Below are 22,727 nucleotides of genomic sequence, written 5' to 3'. Positions count from 1 at the left end.
GTTCCGCAGGGGTCCGTTCTGGGTCCACTGCTGTTTGCATTGTACATCAATGACATCGGTTTCTGCCTTGATACCGATGTTTTCCATCTCATCTACGCGGATGACTTGCAAATTTACAGTCAATGCCACCTCGAAGAGCTCGATTCTTTATCAAACAAGATGAGTGCCAATGCTGAGAGGATTACTGGTTGGGCTGCACAGAATAAGCTAAAACTTAATGTTGCTAAAACTAAAGCAATTGTCCTGGGCTCTCCCTACTACATAAACGCATTACCCTCAACAGCTAACACTTTCATTAACATAGGGGGTGCCCAGGTCAGCTTTGAATCTTCCGTGCGTAATCTGGGATTGGTGCTCGACTCTAAGCTTACGTGGAGGGAGCATATTACACAAGTGTGTAAGCGTGCTCACACACTAATGTACAGGCTTTACTTTTTCAGGAAAAGCACCAATCTCAGGTTGCGCAAGCACTTAGTGCAGGCCCTCCTGTTTCCTCTTATAGACTACTGTTCCCTCGTATACTGTGACCTGACGCAGGAACTCGACCTAAAACTTCAGAGGCTCGTGAATACAGGAATTCGGTACATCTATGGTGTAAGAAGAGATGAGCACATTTCCCCATACAGGCGGGAGTTGCAGTGGCTAACCACTGCCGGACGCAGGAAGTATTTCACTGTTTGTTTCCTAAGAAAAATGTTTAACACAGCCGTACCATCATACGTACTGGCATACTTTGACTTCCGCGTGACACTTCGGCCTGTTAGGGGGGAGGTGATACCTCTGGATATTCCGACATTCGCGACGGAGACGCTGAGGAACTCGTTTCATATCAGCGCCTCATACCTATGGAACAACCTACCATCTCACATTCGTAACACTACATCTGTCTCGGGTTTCAAGAGACTAGCTAAAGAGCACTTTCTTGAGCTTGAAAACACAAACACTTGAATTCGCTTGTACACATTCACTCATACGCACACACACACACGCCTGTACACACTCACGCAAACGCACACACTCACACACTCTCGCTTGACCCATCTTCACATTATCATACTTTCACAATACACATTTTTACTGTACTACTATTGCTGCTGTATACAATTTATCGTACAACATATTGTACGTCAAATAAATCTAATCTAATCTAATCTAATCTAATCTCTCTCTCCACTCTCTACGCCATACTCGCGCGCATCCTCCAAAGCCGCCGTCTACCTGTCTCTCGCGTATACCTGCAGTTCGGCTTTTATTGCCCTAGCGCCGACTCTGATTCTTTCTGCGCTGTAAAGAGAGAGAGAGAGATTGTTCCACCTATATAATTTATATGATGGCCCTGAAAAGAGCCGATGGTTGTTTCGAAATATATATTATTTTAATTAGCGTTTCAGCTTGCTGTAGCCGTCTTTTTCAGGGCGCGAAAAGGTATTTGTGGAAAAGGATTGTTGATTCTGTGACGAGAAGAAGGAGGAGGAGTATTTTTTAGACAGATTATTATAACCGCTTTTCTCTGGATACGAGAAAGTGTTGGTTGATAATGACGACTGATTATTCTGCTTTCTTGGCTCCTTGCTTCTCATGAGAGGCTGTCTCTCCTCCCACGTAGAACCTTTTTTCTGTTCTTTGCTCTGCTCCCGTCCCATGGTCGAGTTGCTGCTTTGCCGGTCGCTTGACGAATGATTCGCATCGAAATGAAAGCGTGCATATATAACTACTACTCGGTGCCGCAAAGCTTACTCTAAATTTCGGCTTTGGGGATCGTTGATGGGAGTGGGGGTTTCGCACGCATAAAAAGAGAAATTCTGGCACAATATTTATTTACTAAAAAACGCGTACGAGTCGAATGACTCAGCTTACAAGGTAATGAAATAATAAAATGACACTCGAGCGCGCGCGCACGCACACACGCAAACATACTTACACACCCTCACACACACACTCTAGATTTCTACGCTATAAATTATAAACAATCGATACACCTACTCTTGCGAGTGGCGCGTTTTTGGCGCAGTTGTCGTGTGGGCCTTCATCGCAGTAAACCAGGCACCAACTCTTTCGGCGGACTAGGCATCCGATGAAAGTTGTAAGGTACGCTGCGGTTGCAGCGTGCTGTCGGTGGCGTACCTTGGACGTTGTTGTCGTCGCCGTCGTTGTCGTCGCCTGCTGATGATGGTGGAGGCGAAGGCGATCTCGGCGAATCCATATCCAGGATGCACGGGCAGGGCTGTCCGTTGCACTGCTGCCACATGTCGTGCTCCGAACTGTTGGTTATGCACACTCTGCACCTCACGTTGATCGGCACAAACTGTACCGCCAGAGAAGCCTTTTGAAGCCTGTACTGTAAGGCACTTTCGTGCCGTTGCGAAAGTCCGCGCTGAGCGGCACGGGCGCGAGTGCTCGAGTTCCCCCTCTCCGCGGCGGCTTCGGCGCTGCTTCGCCCGCGGGGTTAAAAGGAGCGGCAGCTCGCGCGGAGTGAGACTCGCTCTCCGGCGACCGAACAGTCTGGACGGCAGCAGCCCCGGTCACGCTCCCAGAGTCTGGAAGGCCGATAAGCCCCGGACTTACTTCGCGCGCTAACGAGTCTGGAAGGCCGATAGGCTCCGGACTCACCTCGAGCGCTAACGAGTCTGGAAGGCCGATAGGCTCCGGACTCACCTCGAGCGCTAACGAGTCTGGAAGGCTTTAGCCCCGGACTTCGTTGCCAAGAATTTCAATAAAAAAAAACTGAAAACGACGAAAACTATCTTTATTTAGGGAGTCCTCCAAGGATCCTCTTCCAGAAGGCCGCCATCAATCCCTTCACCACTAATAATCGGCAATCGGCTATCGCGGCGTATTAAGTCGGTTACTCTGGCGAACTCGCTTCCCGGAGAAATTACTCGACGGCGTAAGGAACCGAAGCTGGAGGGCCTCTCAAGGTCGCAGAGAGAAATTCCCGGCTTAGATAAATCGTGGGATATTCTAGATAATTCAAACACAATTCGGTTGAGCGAAAGTTCCCGAATCGTGCTCGAACCGCGCCCTTTCCCCTCTCCGGTAACCGCGCATCTAGCCGCCGCAAAAGTAAGGCCTCTCTCTGAGGTCCGCGCTTCGGGAATAAAGATGAGGCCAAACGCGAGTCGTTATCAGTTTTCTGCAAACAGTCATGCCTGCCAGAACACGGAAGCCCCGACATCGCTCGGAGGTGCAGCGATTTAAGCGAAATCATCGTAGGACGAGACAGCAACGTAGACGGGCGCGTGCAGAGATTACCCGTGATCGCACACTCGTGCCTGTAACATCACCCGACGCAGCCCACGAAGACTCGCCTACCGTACAAGTCCGCAGCAAGGTCGTGGTGGTAGATCCCGTCAAGGCCTAGCCTTCGGTCGAGCTACCACCTGAAATTATTGGTTTGGAGGTGCCAAGTCCAACATCTCCGCTATCGACGCCTGAGGAAGTCTTTAAGACGATCCCGGACGTCGACATGGGGTGCATAACCTTGTGCGCTTCCCCCGATGAGGACGAATCTGAGGAGCCAGAGCCGATAGGGATAACGCGTACGCAATCCCGGCCCAATATCATCGTGCCTCCCGCTCGAGCACCTTTAGCGGAGACTGCAAATTTTTTCAATTCTGCCATGATGGTGACCACGTGTGTGCTCTCTGTGGGGACTCAGAGCGGACTCATCGGTGCATAAACGTAAACCATTGGCAAAAATTTCTGCACGTAGGTAGAGGGGGACCGCACCTCTACACTCTTTGCTTTTTAACGACGTTCGTTATCTTAAGAATGCGAGACCATTGGTAACGCTATACTCGGACTGGATTATTTGTATACACTTGAGCTCCAGCGTCGTGGGTTTATCAGAAAAAATCGGAGACGGGTGAGAGCGAAAGAAAGGTTCTCAATGTCTCGCGAATCAGCTCCAGGAAGTATCGGGCTTTGTTTTATTATCGCCAATGGATTAGTTTTCAAAACTAAGCAGAGAACGAATCATCGGATTTCCAGTAGACACTTGAGAAGTGTAAACTGTTTGTACAGAGATTACAGGTGTCCGGTAAGAGAGATTATAAAGGGTCAGCCGTAGAGTCATGAAAAACTGTTTGGTCCGTGTCATCGGATCTAGCGGTGGCGACGGCCCATTCTCTGAGACATCCGCTATCCGCCTAAGGATTATGACTGCTACGTGCCTAAAGCGCAATCAGCGAGTACGGTATCGGATTTATTTCTTTCGATCACAGGTGGCAGCCTGGAATTTTCAGCTATGGCTGTAATATGCGCTGTTTTAAAACAAATCCCCCTATTTAACGGTTTTTCAGCTCTGCGTTCTTCTTATTCGATGAAATCACTCCTAAAAAAGGCATGATATTTTCATATCAGCCCTGAGCCGTCTACAAAACTCCTCCATACGCTAGCGCAGTCATCAGTCTCTCGAAATGCGTGTCATTGAGAGAGCCAGCTTACCACGTGTCGCATAAATGTCCAGTGCTACGAAAGAAGTTTGCGATGCGATCCTGCGCGTAGCCAACGCGCTCAAGGGTCGTCACCTACCTGTGCAGAGAAAGTGTACCGTGCGAGTGGTACGTGCTGCGAGTGGTACGTGCGCGTTCATCGGATGTCCGAGGAGAGGCTGCGACGCGAGCTGCGCTGCTTGCTAACGCATTGCGCGTACCGCTGGATCGCCGATTTTTATCAGAGATACTTTAAACATTCTAGTGTTGTGATAAAAGTCGTCGGCAGTTTTTTGGTGGAACGCGGTGCACGCGATGTGTACTGTCTGAGGCATATCATCGAGGAACATGGTAAGTGTTTACAGTGTTCCCTATAATCAGTTTAAAAAAAAAAATAATAGTACATCAGTCGTCGTCTGAACGAAGGCATGGAACCCTGTCCGGATGCAGATCCAGAAAATGACGCGGCTATGATTTTTCAAGCTGCTGCGCTACGAATCGTGAATAACGGTCGTGCGCAGGAAGTACGTTGGTTAAACAACTTGCTTGAAAAATCAGCAGAGTTATTTTCTATGACTGCGTTCGAGATGGCCGAGTTGTTCAGCGACATCATTCAATGCTACAACGGTCGTGTGGAAGAATGAAGGCTCGCTTCTTTGCAGTCGACGACGATAATGTCAGCAGCAGCAGCAGCAGCGAGGAAGAGGGCCTATCATCGCCGGCAATATCATCGGACTCTTCAACAGTGCTGAGCCCTACATTGGCGATGCTGCAGGAGGTCGGGTTCTACGATGCTGGTCACCCGATTATCGATGACAGCACAGCGAGCGGCATATCGCAGGTAGGCGGCGGCGGTGACGGCGGCGATACCTCGAGCGAAGAGGCACCGTCGCCAAACAATAGTATTTTAAGCGGTTCTGCTGCAACTTCTGATTCGGATCAGGAGGAGGAGGCGGAGGAGTAGGAGGAAGCTCGTGACGATGAGCGTTATCGTCGCTTCGAAATTATCGCGAATACGATGCATCGCGTACGGAAATTCCATACAGACGCTCGCCGTCTGACGCTACGGATTAAAACACCGCCGTGTGGGACCAACATGCTCAGATGGGTTGAGTTAGCAATACGTGACATTTACGAGTATTTGCTAACTCTAATCAAAAGCGGGAGCGATTGCGTCGGTGTTTCAATCTCTAGTGAATATTTCGCAAACGGGCTCTCGTATCGTCTGGCGAGCGCGCTGACTGGCGATGATGTATGGTCTGTGGTGTCTGGACTCGTTCAGAGCAACGCAAATTTTCGAGTCGACCAGTCATTTACCGTTTGTTTGACCGTCGTAGAGATGCCTGTAGGTGCAGGTGGCTCTCGACGGAAAAACTTGACTGTTGACAGCGTTTCTCAACGGTCCATAATTCAGTCTGTCTGCCGAGAGCGCTCGTTGTAGGCGAGGCGAAATTCGAGGCGATGAAAGCATAAAGGTGCACGTCCCGAATGTCTGCGTTGCACAGCAAGTCTGCACGGAGTGCATAAGTTCTGACGACATTTCAGAATGGTGTCCCTCGTGCGGTGTGCGCGAGCATATATTTACCGAAGATCCCGTTGGGCAGCTGCTACAGTTTGTAGTACGTGACAAAACGGACTTGAAAATATAATATGCATCGCGCACAACGCACGAGGATACGATGCGCAATTCGTTTTACGACGGCTTGTCGAACGTAAAATAAATTGCGCGCCAAGCATTATACTGAATGGTCAGAAAATACTATGCATCCGGTATGGACGCACAAAGTTCATCGATAGTCTCAGCTATTTTCAAATGAAGTTGGCCGCGTTGCCTGCTACATTTGGCTTAGGTGAGACTACAAAAAAGGCTGTTTTCCGCACCTTTTTAACACCTCGCTAACGCCGAATACCGTGGCGTCATACCGGATGCGCACTATTATTCGCCCGACACTATGTCGTCGAGCGAGCGCGGGCAGTTCTTGCTGTGGCACAGCGAGATGCGTGCCGCGAACGCAGTATTCGATTTCAGCAAGGAAATCGTCAACTACTGTCGCATGGATGTGACGATTCTATGTCGCGCGTGTGTGGCTTTCAGAAAATTTTTCACGAGGTCGGAGACACGGACCCGTTTGTAGTGGCTACTACAATCGCGTCCGCGTGCTCTCATCTCTATAGAAAAAATTTCTTAAAGCCACAGACTATAGGAATAGTCCTCAGGGGCAGGTATAGGCGCGCCGACAAGCACTCCCAAAAAGCCGTCAAGTGGCTGCTGCAGTGAGAGCCGAGCGAGAGATCAGTCGCGAATGCAGGCAGAGCGCGCGAATATCGGCTTCCCGAGGGATTTTTGGTCGACAAATTCTTACCATCTACCAATCCACCAAAAAATTCCATTGTTTTTGAATACCAGGGCTGCTATATGCATGGTTGCCCTGAATGTTTCAAATCAATCGCAACAAGCCGAATGCCTGGGGTCGTACTTTCGACGCGTTGCTCGAGAGTGCACGCGCTAAAATCGCGCAGATCCAACAGCACGGTTACGAGACGCGCGAAATTTGGGAGTGGGAGTTTGACAGAGTCAAGCGTGAAAACCCCGAAATCGCCAAGTACGTGTCGGAGCATCCGCTCATCAGCAAAATAACGCTTAATCCTCGTGACGCATTCTTCGGCGGACGGACGGAAAATTTCGTCGCAGTTTACGATGCTAAGCCAGGGGAGCGTATTCTGTATACAGATATATGCTCGCTGTATCCTTACGTTTGTAAACGAGGCAGATTTCCGCTCCGTCATCCAAAGGTTTACGTCGGCGAGGAATCTGATGAGCTGACGGGTGGCAATCTCAACAATTTTTCGGCCATAGATGGGCTGGTAAAATCTAAGGTTTTACCGCCGAGAAAATTGTATCAGCCTCATTGCCGATAAAAATGCACGGCAAGCTTCTCTTCGCACTGTGTCGTACATGCTGCGAAGTGATGCGGCAGAGCGATTGTTGCCACCCGGATGCGAGTCAGCGAGAGTTCAACGGAACCTGGGAGGCGGATGAGCTGCGAAAAGCCATCGAACTCGGCTATACTATAACTGAAATATTCGTCATATGGTAGTATAGCCTAACCTAGTACAGTATAACCGAGTACGATCCGCTCACAGGTGACGGAGGACTTTTCGCTGACTACATCGACACTTTCTTGCGATTAAAGCAGGAAGCATCGGGGTTTCCAGCTTGGTGCGTTGACGCGGAATCGAAACCGCGTTACGTTCGTGAGTATCGCGAAAATGAGGGGATATCGCTCGATCTGGAAAAAATCACGAAAAACTCTGGCCTGCGCACTTTTGCGAAGCTCTGTCTGAACTCGTTCTGAGGCAAGTTCGGACAGCGCGATAATTTGAAACAGACCGTGAATTCGAGAACTGGCGAGGTATCCGAAAAATGTAAAGTCAAGGGTATCTCGCTAAATTTCTCGAATTCTTTGAGAATAAATTATCCTAGCATTAAGAGTATGATTGAAAATTATTTTAAGCCTGATGAAGAGAATAAATGCATTAATCTTACGTTTAATTCTATTAAAAGATTGCCAGATCACACTGTCGTCACGCGAGAAGAGATCAAATCGTGTAGCATAGTTCTAAAAAAGCGTAGGTATGTTACTCCCGGGTTATCGCTCCCGTACGGTTACAAAAGTTAAGTATAGTATATAAGTTGTTTGTGAATAAATAAAAGTAAAAGAATCTCGGTTTTGTATTAGTTTTTAAGTAATATAAATTGTTCTGCGTTATGTTTAATATATTTATAATAAAAAAAAAGTATTTTAAACTTTTTCTTGTAATTATAACATCCTTCTCTCTCCTTTACCCACTCATCATCGCACGCTTATAGGCGAGTCGTACATGCATGCGTATAGACGGATCGTCCGCGGATGATACTCGTGGCCGCTAATATACGCTTATAAGCTGCCCGCGTGAGTATACACGTATAAGCGGTCCGCGTCAGTACACGCGTATACACGGCCCGCGCCCGCCGCCGTGTTGGAAGCATCCTTTTACGGCGTGCATAGCAGGGCCGACAGGAGCCGGGAAAAGCTGGTTTCTGAAAAAATTTCGCGAGCATCTGCCGGAGATGAGAGAAGATCTGGTGCGATGCTCGCTTCGAAAGGGTTCGGCTCTACTATACCGAGTGGCAAGAGACGTACCGTAGTAAATTCAAAGTTGGCGGGAGTGCTGCTGTACCTATCGAGTTTCGAGAGGGACTTCCGGAGCAAAGCGATTATTCCGTGGATACGGGAAAGAAAAAATTACTGATTCTCGACGACTTGATGCGAGAATCATCGAACGATATAGTTCTGGATTTGTTCTCGCGTTCGTCTCATCATTTGAATTTGTCGGTCTTTCTGGTGACGCTGAATATTTTTCACCAGGGAAAGTCTCAGCGCGATATAAGTTTAAATTCTAAGTATCTTGTTATATTTAAAAATCCTCACGACAGAGCTCAGATTCGGCATCTCGCGCGACAAATTTATCCGGAAGATCCGAGGTTTCTGCAGGAGGCTTACATAGACGCTGCGCGCGGACCTCACTCGTATCTTTTTCTCGATCTAACTGAAGCGGCCGTGAACGAGTATAGGGTTCGCACGTGTATATTCCCAAGCGACGATATTCATTACGCTTACGTGCCGAAATTCGGTAAAAAGTAAAAATAGAAAATAGGTGTGCAGAGCTCTCGGCATAGACTCGACATAGGCGAGAAGCTATGGCGCCAACAACATCGAAGAAGAAACAGGCTGGCTGTTGTATATCCGTGGCTGCGCTCGACACCAAGCATTTCAACAGAAAACGAGTAGTTGTACTGAACGCTCTTTGTCATACGGACAACCAACAACGTACGGCTCATTTACGCATAGCCGACAAGAGACTCGTGCGTTACATATGCGAGTACGCTTTGAATATCTTGCAAGGTGTGATCAAAATCAGAGACTTGCATAGACGACGACTCAAAAAGCACAAAAACGTGCTGAGAAAATTTACGATTTGCAATAATAAGAAATCAGCGATTGGCAGAAAAAGAAACGAGTTCTCGTACAGTACGGTGGTGCTTTTTTGCCGCTTCTACTCGCACCTATTATCGGGGCTCTTGTCTCGAAGTTATTTAATTCAAAGTCAGCAGCAGCGGAAGACTAAAATGGATCGTGCGAGAAAAACGAGATTATCGTGCCCGAAGATATGTTTTCGCGCATGCAAAATGTTCAGTCAGCAGCAGCACCGCCAGTAGTAAACGAGTCGTGTGAAAACTCTGTTCAAACGTGCGGCGACAATCTCTCGAGACTCGATTCCGAGATGCACACAATTCTACATTCGAATAAATTTACAGATGAGCGTGAAAAATGTGAAAACTATTTACAAGTACTGCTGCGATATCTGTTTTTCAAAGATTCCGAACGTCACGCTGAACATGATTACGAGCGTGACGTCGACGAAATAGAGGCCACATCGGCACCAATGACTGAAGAAATTATACTCGACAGCGTGCCCAAGAGTTACGCTCAAAAAACGCGCCTTCTGCTGAAACACTGGAAAACCGTTGCCGGCGATCGTCTCAAGTGGGATAGCACTGGTAGAGTCAGTATAGACGGCCGGCCCATACAAGATTCCAGCATTATAGAACTGATTAGCGACGTTGTCGCACGCAGGAAAAAAACACTGGATCAGTCGGAAGTGCCCATCGGCCGTTTACCTTTCGCCAAATTCATCAAGACAGTCGACACATCGATAAAGCTGATTGGAAACCCGAAAATAGTGAAAATTGGTAAGAATTTGACAGAGCCGAATAATACAGCGAAATGCCGACTGCCTGTAAAGAGAGCATCGACGCGTTGATGGAAATACACAACGCTAGCAGCAGCAGCGAATCACCGGCACCGCCTGCTTTGACGAGAAATCGAGCAAAGAACAAGTGGCTACGTCTTGCAAACTTTTAAGCATGTCCTCGGCGTCGTCGTACGAGCAGCAATACTACGATGTCTCGCACGAGGCTGGTTATGCGGGTGCGCGCAATCTCGTGCGTGTAAATCGAAAAGGCAAATTATTTAGCGCGGCTGACACGCGGGAAAAAGAACATATATACGAGTGGCTTAGTAATCAAGTCGCCTATGCTCTTCACAGACCTGTTAAGCGTAAATTTCCGCGATTAAGTTACAACGTGAGCAAAATTAACGACGTATGGGAGTGCGATTTGCTTCAATTAACCACGATCAAAGAGCACAACGACGGATACTGTTACCTACTCGTAGTGGTGGATGTATTGAGTAAACACGCGTGGCTGGAGCCTCTACGCGATAAAACTACAGCCAACGTCACCGCAGCCTTCGGACGAATACTCCAACGCAGCAACGGTCGCGTCCCGATACTCTTACAATCCGACAAGGGTAAGGAGTTTGTAGGCTCGACATTTCAGGAATTTTTGATAAACGCGACATCAAATTCCGTACAGCTCGAAACCCCGATATCAAAACGGCTATGGTGGAAAGACTAAACCGTACTATACGCAAACGAATGTGGCGATACTTTTCTCACAATAACACGCCACGTTACATCGACGTGGTGCAGAAAATCATAGAGGCTTACAAACATACGCAACACAGCGGTACAAAGATGCGCCCCTGTGGCGTGAGCATCTACAAAAAGGCATAGTATTGAAAATATTAATAAGCTATAAAATTATAATAATAACTTCTTTATTGATAAACCGGAAGGTCGTGGAAAAAGTTTTTTTACTATATTTATTTGATTATGTACCTAAAATAAATTAAATATTCCTGTTTTACTATTTGCATGTACAGGAATAGCAAAAAATTTACTCAAAGATGGTAAAACTACCCACTTATTATTTATATTTCCATTAGATATGACAGAAGAAACTACATGTAATATCTTACCTCAATCTGCATATGGAATGGAGCTTCAAAAAACAGTTCAGTCCCAAATAATAACTTCAAAAGTTATTATTCGGGACGAAATCTCAATGACACCTAAATGTGCTTTCAATGCAGTTGATAGATAGCAATTTTTTCGCGATATTTCTAAGAATGATAAAATTTTTGGAGGTCAAATTTTGATAATAAAAGGTGACTTCAGGCATACTTTGCCAGTTGTATGATTTATATAGCACCCAATCTTTTAGTAATATTGCCTAAAGCTTGCATTGGCAGACTCAGCAGATTCAAAAATACTGTAGCCAGATTATAGAATATTCTGAATGTTCTCCAGCAATATTGCTGCAAGAAGTAATTTCCGTTTTTGGATTTCATTTCCAAAAAACAATATGTGTATTACAGCATTATTGTCTAAAGATTTTTTGCAGTATTATGTCAATATTGCAAAATAAAGGTAAAAAACATGTTAATTAATTTCCGATTCACCCCTTACGAATAGTTCAGCAAATATCCCTTATTCCGGTTACGTCCTGTTTAGTTTTGGTATATTTTCTGTTCAATGTTGGTTATTTTCGGTTTACCTTAACCCCTTAGGAGGGTATAGTTTTGGGGATGAAGTGAACTTATATTCGGAGACTACCAATGACAGACACATTTTAATATAATAGAGGAAGTATAAAGTCACGTATACTTTCTTCTGGCAACTCGTGTACCCACTTTGCTACCTGTCGTGCCACGTCAATGTGACTGGCGCTGTGATTATTCATTTTTTTGTTTTGTTATTTACTTATGCGCAGTAGTGAACGAAAATGAATAAAGCAGAATCAGAAAAAATGCAAAATTTTTAATAAATATAAATAGATAAAATTTTTGATTGTTTTTATTTTATAATATTTCTCTGTCTGAAATCACCACCATGTCTATACTTGACTTTGTACAGCATAAGCCGGTAAATTAAAGAAAGACGAGAAGAGAACTAAAAGTACGAAAAGAGAAAAAAACAATTCTTGACTTCTCCGAATATTAAATCATGCAGTGATTTAATTATTTATCTGAGCGATTTGCAGAATTTAGAGCTATATTCTTTTTTAAAGTTGTTAGAGAAAATTTCTTCACTTCCTGATAAATCGAAAAAAAAATATTTTTCCAGCATTCGCAAAAAAAAAGAAACGTAAAGTCCAAATACAATTTTCTATAGAATTAATATTCTTGATTAATTGAAAACTACAAGTTTACATTTTTCCGCCTCAGAATATTCAGCGTTCACGCGAATTCCCAATTTTTTTTTACTTTCGAAATGTTCGAATTACAACTTTTTGCGATAGTGTCTCTATGTACACCTACACTAATGCAACTACACCGCGCGCTTGCAGGTATACAAGCTGCTCACTGAAAAGTCTCACGCCGTGAGCGAGTCGTCAGATGATGTGCGTGTAACGTCACACGATAGGCTAGGTCAACAGCGTCGCCTTTCGTATTAAATCTCGACGCGCAAGAGCCACACTACTCTACCGCTGCTTATGTGGCTGCTCGCAGTATTTCCAATAACGAGTGATTTTCTTAATACACTCACTGCATGCCAACCACTGGCAAGATCCGCTCTTAAATTCTGACGACGAAACAATATTCGTCGGGCCGCAAGCTAGATTCACGCCCCGGTGGAGCATTCAGGTATATGCTGACCCAAGAGAGCCGAGCTAATATCCTGAGGCCCTATTACGTAGAAAATCCCACAGGCCGTAGAGTCTCATAATCTGAAGATAACGTACATAAATCCGGTGCAATTATTGCGCAATAAGTCTGAGACGCGGACAGGTGAATTCGGGAGAAACTAGAGGCGCGTCAGGACGTCTAGACATCAGACAGCGCCCGGGTTTTATCCTCATAAACAAACGCGGAGAATATTCTTAACAAGTGAGTTGTGTCGATCCAAAAAACGACGACAATTAGTCCCTATTTTCAAGTCCGGAAAACGCGAAAATTAGATATGTGTGTTAAAAAATATGGTATGCTCCATGGGGGAGGAGGCCTTCTGCACCCTTGTGTGTTTGCAGTACTCGGCTTCGGCTCGCTATGCGCGCTGGTCTTTGCCTCGTCCTGCAAACTCACACGCGAGAGCAAAAGGCCTCCTTCTCCCCCTGGGTGTATAATATACTATTTCTCCCTGCTTGAGGAGTAGCGGGAAGAACATTTTTTTCTCCCCTCTGTTAATACCCGTTTTTGAAATCTCCCAAATTTGCTTGAATTTTTTCAAATATCTCAAATTTTTCAATTTGTTTTAAATTTCTCAAATTTTTTGTGCACTACTTAAAATGCATGATCTCCTACCCAACTTTCACGCATAAAAAAAGTTCCTCTCATGAACTTGTTGGAAAAAACACGGTGTGCAATACGGGAATAAAAGCTATATCAGACTCGGGTGAGGCGTTTTCAGCACTCGTCTACGTCTCGGGCGCCTTCAGCGCCCTCGACTTCGACTCGTGCTGAACACCTCTCCACGCTTGACATAGCTTATTTTCTCCCCTTGTTGCACAATGCACTATTAAGACTAGATTTGAAGCCTGATAACGATCCTATAATGTTAATCTTCTGTAATAAAGATTCCATATACATCTTAGATGAAGTGAAGTAGGATAAAAACCTAATTTAAGCGATACTGCTTTCTAGAATTGTTCTATAATTCCACCAATTATAGTTGTTATTTTGCGAAAAAAGATTAGCGCCTGAGTTATAAATTAATAGTAAATTAATAGTATTATTTCTCTCTAGAAAATTTAAATTCAATGCGAATATTTTTCTTAATTACATTGGCCCTTTCTATCATTTTTCAGATTATTCGATGTAGGTGGACAAAGAAGTGAGCGTAAAAAATGGATTCATTGTTTTGAAGATGTCACAGCGATAATATTTTGTGTTGCTATGTCAGAATATGATCAAGTTTTACATGAAGATGAAACTACGGTGAGTAATAGCATCAAAATGACTATTTATTTTCTCAGTTCTGATATAAATACAACCGAATATAATACATTGAAACGTTTTATAATTATTTTATTTGGGCATACTTTAGCTTTTGACAAAATTCAGCTGTTTGAATTCTTGCTGGAAGACATCTGTAACGCTAATAAACCCCTTTAAATATAACAGTGTGTATGTGCATGCGTGCATGTGGGTGACTTTGTGTGTTTTTTTATGTGGCGTAAGTAGAGCAAGCTCTGCGCAATCCGGTCTTTGCCCTCCAACACCGAATCTCCACCAGCTGCTGGACAGTATCCAGAATATGATTGAGAGACATTACCGCTTAAGTCTTGTGCTCAAATCCGAAAAAGAGCTGCTTCACGAATTTCAGCAATAAGAAGAGTATGCTGTAGCGTCTCCAGTTATGAGACATTTTCTGCAGCAGCCGCTTTGTTATGCACGCTTAACTCTCAGAAAACAAAAAGAAGATGCACTCAAAGATGCACTCGGAGGTGCCACAAGGAGCGGTATGCTTATCATGACCAGCAGTAAAACACGGTTCCTATCTCTGGGATGATTGTTTGCGCTGCCGTTGCTACCGCTGCGGGGCATCCAATCGCAAGCCTTGTCCCTGCCTTGGAAAGATGGACTCGCCAAGATCAGCGTCACCAACCGCCCAGGTTAAATCTAGGATAAGATTCCATCACTTTCATGGTCAAGCAAAAGAAGAATAAGAAGAATAAGTTTTATGTTTTCAAAGCAATAAAAAAAGATTCCTATATTGTATTGGATACAAAATTTTTGTTTGCCTAGTACTGTTAACGACATATAAAATAACTAGATTAAAAATTCATTACATTGAAAGACACAGTATGGTTACGTGGTTTATGAGAACCTTTTGGTAATTTAAAAATATTGAGGTTTAAATTCTTTCCTGAAAAATTATTTTATTTGATATTGTGACGGGAACAGCGCCTATTTAAGGTGGGTCCGGAGAGGTAAAAGTGGGGTGGGGGGGTCGCAGCGCAATCTTTGGTTTTGACTATTGTACGTGTGCTGTGAACGCAAATGGTCCATGTACTAACCTTGGCTAAAAACATTTATTCACGCGTGCGAGCGCACGGAAAAAATTACTTTGTGTTCGACTCGTCATTACTCGAGTTAGCCTTAACTAAATGACTCGAAAAAAATTGTATAATAACCGTGAATATACGTAGTTTTATATTATGTGATCACAACTAGCTCAAGCCGTTGTTTGAACGAATGAAAACGAAATCAGAAGTGAACTTTTAATATGTTAGATTTTTCCGTTCAATCAACCAAAGTCTGTTACAAATTTTCGAAATTGTTAAATCATTGTCCATTGCATTAAACGACATATAATAAAAATATACACATTGCTTCTTTTAAGCTGTTTATTTCTTTTTCTTATAATGATTATTGTACATAGAAGTGATAATAATAATAATAATACATGAATTAATACAATGATAAACTTAAACGCTTTTGCTTTATTCTTTTATTTACTACAACCTATAATTTATGCATTTATAATAAAAAAAAATATAATTATATTCAACTTACATGCTAGATAATTTAAAAAATCTCATTTTTATTTATCCAATTATTATGCTCGCAGCCGAACCCTAACCATTTAACATATATGCGTTTACCACTTTTCTTTGAAACTTTTTCTACTAAATAAATTTCCGGATACATAGTTTTGTTGATTTCCGTTTCATAAAAGCTACCAGAGACGGGTTTATCATAATAATCTTTAAGGTGGTAAGTGACTGGATCTGTTTTTACAACTCGCGTTATTGTGAAAATTTCCGTAGACCAATATGGTGTGTAACCTATTTCAAATACATTTGTTATCGTACTTATTCGTAATTTATCTCCTACTTCGACTTTTCATTTGGAAAACGTCTCTTGACTTCTCGCTTATTTGCCTGTGTAACATTTTCAGGCTCGATTCCTGTTGTCCGATGTTTTCTCGAATTGTATGCTTTGAGTAAGTTAGGTAGAATATCCAACCATTTATAGCTTCCTCGACTGAACAAGTTTGAGACTCATAATTCCTTTTTTATTGCAAAACAGTCAAATCCTTTTCTGTATCTACCCTCATTCATCGATCTATCTTTGTCAATAACAATCAATCCATATCTATCATTTTTACAACATTTTGAACAAAAATTCCGAAATTCATTAAAATTTAAATGGGTGTTCACATGATCTTCATAGATATGTTTAAGATTTACATCATCTTGTCGATAAATTACTAACAAAGTGACATTATCCCTAATCAGATGTTTTCCTATATGTGCATAAAATTGACATAAATAGAAACTATCTACACTTTTATGTCTCCCCATACAGAAGAATGCTCTGACATTATCCTGCTTCTCACATGCCAAATTATCAAAAATCATAATTAAATTTGGAAGGGCTTCATCCGGAGATACTACAGATTCATGCTCACTGACGGAAGATATGATACTCCTTCAATCAGATCCAGGACATTTTTAAGAAATTGATACTTTGGCTGATTCAAGGATTTAGAGTATACATACAAATGTTCAAACCTCAGACTATTGGGATGTGTTGTTAAGCCAATAAACTATTTGTTTTTCCACAGTTCCATGGCTCGCAGAATACTGCTCGTATACTATCTGGTAGTAATTCCCCATGACGATGTTTTCTCTTCTCTTTTCCAAAATCAAAATTCGTCACGAGAAGTTTGACGTTCTGCTCGGTAAAATCCATGTTAACTCAACAGAATCAGATATAACATTAAGCTCTCGAAATATAAACGCTCGTTTTATACCATGAACGTCAGTTGTGAATCAACGCTAGAAGAGAGATGATCATACACAAATTCAGAAACAGCCGAAAGGCTATGGATTGTTTGATAAAGTTATCAATAACTTACCTGTTGAAATGCATCTTCCTGGATATCAATACTGCGGTCCCGGATCCAAATTGAAAAAGCGAATGAAAAGAGGAGATCCTGGTATTAATTCGCTTGATCAAGCATGTTAAAAACATGACATAGCTTACACCGATAAAAACGGAGATCGTAAAGCTGCTGACAAGAAGCTTGCTGAGGATGCTAGTCTTGGTGAAAAAACGTTTGCTTTTGCTGTTAGCAATGCTATGAAATTAAAAGAAAAAACTCGAATAAGAATGAAATTTAATAAGTTAGTGACTGTAGCTAAGAAATCAATGACAGCAAGTAAACATTCTCGCAAGGTTATTCAATCAGCCTTAAAGGGTGCACGTTAAGCTGTTAAAAGTGTAGGTGGAAAGGAAGAAGTTATCCTTCCACGTGTTCTGCCAGTTCCATCAAAAATTGGTGGAGTTCTTCCTTTTCTCATTCCATTGTTCGCAGGACTAAGTGCCACCGGTGCTCTAGCAGGAGGTGCTGCTGGAATAGCTAAAGCAATTAATGATGCTAAAGCTGCGCAGAACAATCATGAAGAAAGTAAGAGACATAATAAGACCATGGAAGCTATTGCTTTAGGTAAAGATCTATATCCCAAGCCCTACAAAAGTGAAATGGGATTATTTATGAAACCTCATATAAGTCGTGGTCATCGAGTCCGTAGAAAAAAAAACTTCGATTTAACTTTGCCAAATCGTGCACTGACTGACTACGATCTAAAAAAATATGCTTATATTATAAAAATCTCAGATTTCTGTAGTATTTTCATGAGAAATAATCTACATCCCGATGGCCCATTGCATAATGAATCAGCAGTGGTAAACTTGGATGACTTTCAAAATAGAGGCACTCACTGGGTTTGCTATCGCAAACGTGGTCCTGAAGTGATTTATTTTGATAGTTTTGGCGATCTCAAACCTCGCAAAGATCTTATGTTGTATTCTAACGTGAAGGAAGTGAAATACAACTATAAAAGATATCAAAATTTTGACTCATTTATATGTGGCCATCTTTGTCTTTATTTCTTAGCTGGAAGACTATAAAAGAGGTGCTCACAAACAAATGGAATCATTGTCTTCCGATCAGTCACGGAAGATAGCTTCACTACGAGTCTCTCAGGAAATACATCTGTCCTAGAAGCGCAATATTTTCCTTCGATTAAACTACTACAGGATACAAATTTTAGTTTAAGTTTTATCATTTAACTCTATTCCCAATATTGACTATTCAAATAATAAACTGCATTTAAACGGAGATACTGTGATTAGTATTCCTACTGGCACTTATGAGATTGATGCTATTAATAAATTTTTACAAGTAATATTGAAATCCAAAGGAATTCAATTATCTTTGAAAGCTGTTAACAATACTCTTGTTAACAATACTCTTCGAAGTGAAATTCTCTGAAGTCATCCGATAGATCTCACACCTCACGATTCCATAGGCCGTCTGCAATATTACTGGAGGTGCTTATATCAATAATAAAAAAGTTCATACAATCCATGAGTTCTTTCCCAGAGTACCTCCAGGATATAAAATCATAGAACTTCCGTCACATGTCATACATCTACCGCTCAGTGTCAAGGGCATAGATCATCTACAAATTCGAATCGTTGATCAGAATGAAAATTTGGTGAATTTTCGAGGAGAGGAAAACACGATTAGACACATCAAATCTGTATAATGGGTATCGTTTACAATTCTGGATCATACATAAGTCAGCCATCATGTCAACCAGTCATTAGTCGACCGAAGAAACTCAAACCGTTAACAAGCAAGAGCATTCAGTTTCTGAAAAGTCTAGGACTAAAAGTTCGTGGAAAAAATTCACGTGTGTAATTCTTTGATGCTTCCAGAAGAATGGACAAAATTCTAAGCATTCAATCAGGTGTCGTATTCGATGAGTCTATTGCTCATTACGAAGTACACGCCCATCAACCATACTAATCATTAAGCTTTGGATCAGCAGTTGCTAAAACTAAATTTGTCAACAATGCCTTTTGTCATCTGTTTGATAAAATTCGTTATGAGAATAGTGCTGTGGAGATAGATAAAAGTGAAAATGTTGGTCTAAGCAGTGTTATGAAAGGATTGATTTCATTTTATTTGAATCAGAATGATATGCTGGAGAATGCAGGCTGGCTTGGTATTCAAGACGATATCAAATCGGTCGTAGATAACAAGGGAAATTTTGACGTTGCCATTCCACTGATTATGATCTTGGCTTTTGCAGAAGATTATAAAAAGTTTAAAATTAATATGAAGCATGAGCTCATTCTCACAAGATCAAGAAGCGACTTGTACGTAATAATCCAAGAAGGTACTGTAGCATCTGGTGTAACTACTTGAAGATTACGAAGTAAAAGTAACAATGATAGAGTGGTTAATGCCATATGTAGTTACATATGATAAACAAAAAATCCAGCTATTGAATTACATTGGTAGAGATAATCCTATATCCATATGTTTCCGTTCTTGGGAGTTATTTGAATATCCTCTTCTCCCAAGCACTAATAAACACGTCCGGACGGTGAAAACATCAAATCAATTGGAAAAACCTCGTTTTGTAATTCTTGGACTACAAACAAAAAGTAAATCATCGAGAACTGCAAACGCCAGTCATTTTGATCATTGTGAGTTGAGTAATGTGAAACTTTTCTTGAATTCACAATATTATTTATACAACAATATGAATCTCGACATATCTAAAAATCAGTTTGCCATTCTCTACGATATGTACGCTAATTTTCAAAAATTCTACTATGGAAAAGATCCGCAACCGCTGCTGACAAAGTCTTCGTTTTCCAACTTAGTACCACTCGTAGTTATTGACTGTTCATGACAAAACGAATCTCTCAAGAGAGCTCCTGTCGAAGTACGTTTGGAATTTGAGGCTAAAAAAGATTTTCCTGCTAACACTTTAGCATACTGCCTCATCTTACAAGATCGTGTCGTTCAGTACAATCCTATCAGTGGGGATGTCAAAAGTCTAGGCTGCACCAAAAAATGGAGTATGCAGTAGACAATATTTTTTATCATCATGTACAGAACAATTATACATAAATAATTTCATTTTCATCATACGTGCACGAAAAAGGCCACTTTCTCCCAAGGGAGTAGTTTTTCCTCACTCTGCAGCCTATCCAATGGATATGTGTGTCTATATAAGTATTTTCAAAATTTTCAATTTACTATTGTTTTACTTTGAAAATTCCTCGAATTTCTCATTCCTTTCATATGCATGATAAGAGGCCTATTCGTGCACTTATCCTAAAAAGTACAGTGTGCAACAAGAGGGAATGGCTTTTTCTAGCGAGGGTGATGTTTTGAGCACGAGTGGGAGTCGAGAGCGCCGTAGGTCAATTCTCCCCCCAAGTTGCACAATATACTATTAATATACATAATACATTTGCATTCTTTTATTTACTACAACCTAATCCTTTTTTATTCATGTAAAAAAAACAATGTTAATACACTTATCCAACCATTATGCTCATCACTAAATCCTAACCACTTAATATATACAAGTTTGCCACTTTTCTTTAAAACTTTTTCTCCTAGATAAATTTTGGGATATACTTTTTGACATTTGTTGATACTTTTTTCGATACTCTCGATACTTTTTGATACTTTTTTCGATACTCTGAATACTTTTTGAAACTTTTTGATATTTTCTTGCACTTTCTTAGAGAGAAAGCTTTATAACGATGCAAATTTTCGGATTAAATATTTTGATGTTTTCAATGTTTCTGAGCCCAAAAAAGTCTTAAACCTTTGACTTTTACCCAAGCATCAACAATGTATTGTTGAGTTAATTTTCTTAAATTTAAATAAGGATTAAAATAGTTTTTAATGCTGAATTTATGAAAATAAAATTGTACGGTATATTATTAGGTGCTTTATGTTTTGGATCGCGGTAGCGCCCCGATGGCAAGTATAAGTTTTTTATACACTGTGCCGTCGGGGAGCAGCGCGCCCCTATTATACTTAAAATATGCTTTTTAACCTATATACATATATCTCGATCTTCTGGTGGTTGAACATTTTAACCTACAAATACCACAGCTACTTCATCACTTTTAGCTGTGTTATATCTACGTTTATCACGATTAGAATTGCGTGTTAAATACATTATAATTTCTTTACTATTTAACTCAAAGTTGTTGTTTTTCAAACGTTTTTTTTTCTTCCATTTCGACTTTGTGCATGATTTTGTATAATTTAGCTTTTTTCAGATAATTTTTCAAACTCAGTGTTCAACCGTAACTGAATTTTTAGTCGCGCTGATTTGCTACCTGTAGCGCCTTTAATGACTTTACCACAAACCGGTAGTGTTAAACAAGATTTAAAAGCTTCTTAGTTTTAATGATAAATATATACTGCTGATATGGCCGTTACCTCGCTTCCTGTATCGACGAGTGCGTCAACTTCGATGTTTTCAATAAATATCTTAATTTCTAGGCAATGCTCTGTGATATCTGCACTTTACGGTTGTCCGGATTAATATCGTGTATTAATTCATTACGCGGGTTTTCCATTATGGACGCGATTTGTGTAGGTACGTCTGTCTTCCTTTGAGGTAAAAGCGCATCCGCTTTTAGTGAAGCTGAGTTAGTAATGTCTTAAAAACAATCCAAGACGCCAATATCATACGGATATATTTAGAGGATTTGTTATTTACCTGTTTTTTACTTTTGTTTTGCGAGCCCGACCCGATTATTGTATGTGTCGTCCACGGTTTGAGTGACTTTAATATTGTGTTCCGTCCACGATTTTTCCTGCCCAGGATTGTTGCCTGCTGGCTTATTAAATTGAGAATTTTTCGTCTTGTTATATCCCGTAGGAGGGTGGGTGGATTTTTGAATTTGATTGTTTTGTTCGTAGTTCGCAGTTTGTATCGTCGTTGTCATAATCGGCGAGTATTTCTAAGAATTTGATTACCGATTTTATTTCGTGGCCCGTTACCGTCCACCGTATGGCTCGGTCAAAATGCTCCACGAGCTTTATAAAGAGTTCATGCTCTTCTAGATTTAATTCTGGATCGCGGGCTAGACTTAATATATATGTAGCATAGCTGACCCGGTTTCGCTGCTCAGGGTTGTATTGACCAAATGTAGCTTTCCGGCCATTAATTCTTTCGATTTGATTAATCCAGTATCGCTCTCTGAAGTGCGTCTGCGATCAGTTTCTACTGTTTCTATTTTTTTTTTTTTATATTTGATTGTGGCTTTGCTGTAAATTGTCTAGGTCAGTCTTATTATTTCCTCCCTCCTTTTTAATTTTTTCAATCACGGAGGCAAGACCATTTATGCGTTCAATCGTATCGAACTGTTTGTTATCATTACTCGTAATTAAAAAAATTGTTTTTACCTGTGTCTCTCCGAGTAAATCGGTTATTTCGCTAGTTTCTATATTATCTATGCGTTCGTCAAGTGTGCTTTGTTTTTATCTATGATAGCAAGCTTATATACT

General features: G+C 41.7%; 1 protein-coding gene across 6 annotated transcripts in view; it reads left to right on the top strand.

Annotated features, from left to right (window-relative positions):
- Gnao (guanine nucleotide-binding protein G(o) subunit alpha) overlaps positions 1 to 22,727 on the top strand; it is a 376,676-nt gene that overhangs the window by 294,063 nt on the left and 59,886 nt on the right. For all 6 annotated transcript variants that reach the window (XM_032601865.1, XM_032601868.1, XM_032601867.1 and 3 more), the window contains 1 exon segment: positions 14,185 to 14,314. In XM_032601865.1, the coding sequence (XP_032457756.1) occupies positions 14,185 to 14,314 (130 nt within the window).

Source organism: Nasonia vitripennis (genome assembly GCF_009193385.2).
Source record: "Nasonia vitripennis strain AsymCx chromosome 3 unlocalized genomic scaffold, Nvit_psr_1.1 chr3_random0011, whole genome shotgun sequence".
Lineage (NCBI taxonomy): Eukaryota > Metazoa > Arthropoda > Insecta > Hymenoptera > Pteromalidae > Nasonia > Nasonia vitripennis.
Note: the sequence above shows the minus strand (reverse complement) of the source record. Positions and strands in the feature narration are given on the sequence as shown.